The 4176-nt window shown below is 27.7% G+C and overlaps 1 protein-coding gene across 5 annotated transcripts in view; it reads left to right on the top strand.

Moving 5' to 3' along the window:
• LOC106459971 (ATP-dependent RNA helicase A-like) overlaps positions 1–4176 on the top strand; it is a 79089-nt gene that overhangs the window by 48684 nt on the left and 26229 nt on the right. For all 5 annotated transcript variants that reach the window (XM_013919645.2, XM_022386546.1, XM_022386545.1 and 2 more), the window contains 3 exons: positions 1135–1233; positions 1559–1768; positions 3029–3102. In XM_013919645.2, the coding sequence (XP_013775099.1) occupies positions 1135–1233; positions 1559–1768; positions 3029–3102 (383 nt within the window). The remainder of the gene's footprint in view (positions 1–1134; positions 1234–1558; positions 1769–3028; positions 3103–4176) is intronic.

The following is a 4176-nucleotide window of genomic DNA, read 5'->3' as shown; positions in this document are numbered from 1 at the left end:
ATTGAATGGTAATTTATAATCAGTCACAAGAACGTCGAATCTGAATCACTTGAAAAAAACACGGGGGTGCTTAACTTTTTTCAGGTGTATATATATATTATTTTGAAAATAAGTGAAGTGCTTGCTGTTTATCGTTGAATTTATCTCTAACAAGTCGCAGACACCTACTGTAGAAGAATCCTAAACCCAACAACAACAACATAGTATATATTTATATAACTAAAGCCTTTTATTTTGACAATTGGCAAAGATCAGATTTTTAAATTCTGACACAGGTTACTCATGAACTTCATGATGAACTTTTGTTTAGTAACTTGTAAAAATCTGTTTTTCTATTTTTTGTATGGAACTCTGTAAAAGACCCTAAAACACTTCTAAAAAGGTAAGGAGGTTATACTTGAATGTCAAGGAGTGTACACTTATCTTTTGTAGGTATCAAAGTTATTTGTTGTAATAGGACTTAAGGCTGTCATGTACTGTAAATTTATTGTTAAAAATGTATCATTGGAAAATACAATTCAGCAAATACTGATGATGTTCAAAAGGTGCATAGTTTTATTTACAATTAATCTTGCTACTAGTCAAAATGTAGCTTTTGTGCAGTCAAAATTAGAACTATGGTTTTTGATTAAAAGTTTTCTAAAGATAAATTATCAGAACAGTATTTGCTTTACTTGCAAAAGATTTATGGTTTAAGTAACTTTAAACTTTTTCTTATTTAAAAAAAAGTTAAAACCATTATAAATAGTGAAGTTGGTATGTTAACAAATTCAGAAATTCTTTTTACAAAATTTTCAGAAAAACTCAATATAAAAAGCTTAACTTACAGTTTAAATAAAATATATGATCAGATAATTTAATCTAAATTCAGTATGAAGGAATAATGTAGTTTTAGAGAAATTTAAATAACATTTTATTGTTAACACAAATTATGACTAATGTGAACCTAAAGTTACTCATTTTGAAGTAAATAAATGGTTATTACTATTTAAATATTATGTCTTTTAGTGTCTGGAACAAATTGTAATTTTTTCTTTTTTAAGTATGAAAATACAAAGTTATTAAACTGAAATCTTAAAAAATCTTGCAATTTATGTATAGATGCTTTGGTTCATGTGCTTATCATGATTTTAGGAAGACTGTAACAAGGTGATTGGATCAGAATATTCAGAGAGCACTAAATATGCAATGTCCCAGCTTAGTGAGAAAGAAATGAGCTTTGAACTTATTGAGGTTGGTTATACTTGCCTTTTGGTAAGTTTTTGTTATTTGCAAAATTATCTATGTTATATGCTCTCCCATAGTAACCCTTTTATTGTTAAATAGATTAAGCAATTTTGGCTAACAAGTGATACTTTTTACTATTATTACTACTTTTATTATTTACACACCATATTTTCTACTGGAGTTTTTTGTTCCTCAATATTAAAGTGGGGTGTTGTTCTTTGAGTTGTTTTTTTTCTGCCTAGTTGATTGAAAATATTTATATGCATTGTATATGTATGTGACTTTTTTTTTCATTGTTACTTTTCAATACATGTTGGTGTTTTTACTACAGGCTCTTCTGCTGTACATCAAAAACCTTGAGGTACCAGGAGCGGTGTTGATATTTTTACCAGGATGGAACTTGATCTTTGCTTTGATGAAACATCTTGAGCAGCATCCTGTTTTTGGTAGCAATGGCTACATTATCCTGCCTCTCCATTCACAACTGCCTCGAGAAGACCAACATCGTGTGTTTGAAAATGTTCAGCCTGGAATCACCAAGGTTGAAAAACTAACATTTATCAGAAATGTTCTTTATTTTCAGAAATATAAGTACTGGCAGTATTGAGTGGAAAAGAAAAAAAGAAATTATAAGTTTGAAGGTTTTAACATTTTAAATAATTAGTTGCAATGTAATTTGTGTCTATGTAATAGAAATATTTTAAAATAATTGGCAAAGTACAAAGTTATTTATTTCCATATATTTATGAATTATTTTTTCATTGTTGCAAAACTATGATGTACTATGTGTTTGCGTGTGTGTCCAGAGAGAGGGGATCAAAATAATTTTACTTTGAAGTAATATAGGTATGGTATTATTAAATAAATTGTTTTTTAATGTTAGAAAACAGTAATCAATTTTCAATCACAATAACTTGCATGCTTTGTTTTCCATATATTAACACTAAAAATGAAAATGTTAAGTATGATGTATAACTGAAATATTCTGTTTGTTTGTAGTTACTGTTAAATCCCTATCTTCAAGTCAGTGGGAAGATAAAATATGGCAATATATATTTTATTGTGAAGTAATATAGTTATTTTATTATTTAAAAACAATTGTTTTCTAATATAAGAAATCACTGGTAATTAATGTTTAGCCATGCTAATTTGTTTGCTATATGTTTATCGAATACTGAAACTCAAAATGTGGACATTAAAAAATTGTATTGCATTGTCTTATATTTAAGTGTTATTTCTCCTTTTTTTATATATTGACCTAAATTATTGTAAGTACATTATGAATATTTTGTCAATGGTTTGTTAAATTTGTAAATCTAAAATTAAATTACTGTAATACACATTTTTAACATAGGGTTTCTTTCTTTACTAGTTGTGTATAACTTAAAAATATTCTAAGACATATATTATGTATATTAACTAGTTTTTTCATACACTCATGTATGTGTGTGTATATATATATATATATTTATTTATTTAACAAACTTGGACATATTTATGGGCTATCCAAATACAAATCAAAGAACAATAATGAAATTGGCTCTAATCCAAAATTGTTTTGAAAATGTTGCAAAAAGTGTTGAATGTTATTAAATTTTAAATGAGACTAAAATTGGAAGATTAAAAATAATGTTACTGTTATATAAACCACTAATTGCATTTCATTAATACAGGCTGTCAATTTTAAGTATGAAATTTAATAGTGTATTTTTATAGATATTAAACCATTTTTTTCCATGCAATTTTTAAAGAGATTGATTACATTATTAGCTTAATAATTTTCTATATTCTCTTATTCAAGGTAATCCTTTCCACAAATATTGCTGAGACTAGTATCACTATTAATGATGTTGTCTTTGTCATTGACTCCTGCAAGTAAGTATTTCCTGCAGTAGTATAAAATAATGGTTTGTTAAAATGATAATTAAAACAGAAACTGGCCAATTTATTAGGACCTTCCATATGCATATATCCATGTGTAGGGAACTTATTTTATTTTTTATAGGAAATGTAGAATTGTCATATCACTGGTGTAGTGATTTTTTTAGTTTAATAATGTCTGCAAGATAATAGGTTACAGCAAGGAACTTTTGGACTTTCAGAGGGACATTATAATTGATGCTGATCTAAATGGAATGGAGTATCACTGTCTTAGGCTATTTCTGTAGCTGTTCATTGGCATTTATCATCAGAATCATGAAAATGAAACCTTAAAAAAAAGAATTAGGTTATCATCAGAAAAATTGGCTATTAACTGTTGGTTATTGACAGGCTTAAAAAGTACACAGACATCAAATTCTGTCCCAGTTGATCAATGCTTTCAGCAGTGGTCATAATTCAGCTACTTCCAACTATACTACATGAAAGATGGTTCAAAAGCATTTACATTATAGCTGACAACCAGTTTTGGATACAAACAGGAAATATTGGTTTTAGTGGGATTAAAATAAAGGGTTGCATTTGTCCTAATCGTTCTAATTTTCTTTGTTTTAGATTTCAAACAATTCAAAATTGTACCTAAAATAAGTAGATGTTTCCCTTAACTCTTTCCATATGGCATCCTTTTCTGTGCATATCATGAGTTTTTACCAAGTTACATTCAAAATTTAATTAAACTATTTTATTATCATGATATATGAATAAACTTGGCATTCAAATGTAGCTAATAATCCAAGGTTTAACGTTATATAAGTTTTAAGTTCTCGATTAAGACAATATTTAAAAAAATTCTCAATTTCCCCTAGTATGAAAATTGTGACATTTGCTCTCTAGATATCTTCTCTTCTCTAATTTATTTACCACCTCTCCAAGAAGTATAGAATTTAACTGTTTCAACCCGGGCTCTGTCCCCGGGATTGACCTCATAACCGTTTTGTGCTTGTTATAGTTTTCATACTATAACTTTTAAACTAGTAAGCAAATGTTAATGAAATTTGGCAGTTTATCAGT

Source organism: Limulus polyphemus, unplaced genomic scaffold (assembly GCF_000517525.1).
Source record: "Limulus polyphemus unplaced genomic scaffold, Limulus_polyphemus-2.1.2 Scaffold688, whole genome shotgun sequence".
In the NCBI taxonomy this organism is placed as follows: Eukaryota; Metazoa; Arthropoda; class Merostomata; order Xiphosura; family Limulidae; genus Limulus; species Limulus polyphemus.
Note: the sequence above shows the minus strand (reverse complement) of the source record. Positions and strands in the feature narration are given on the sequence as shown.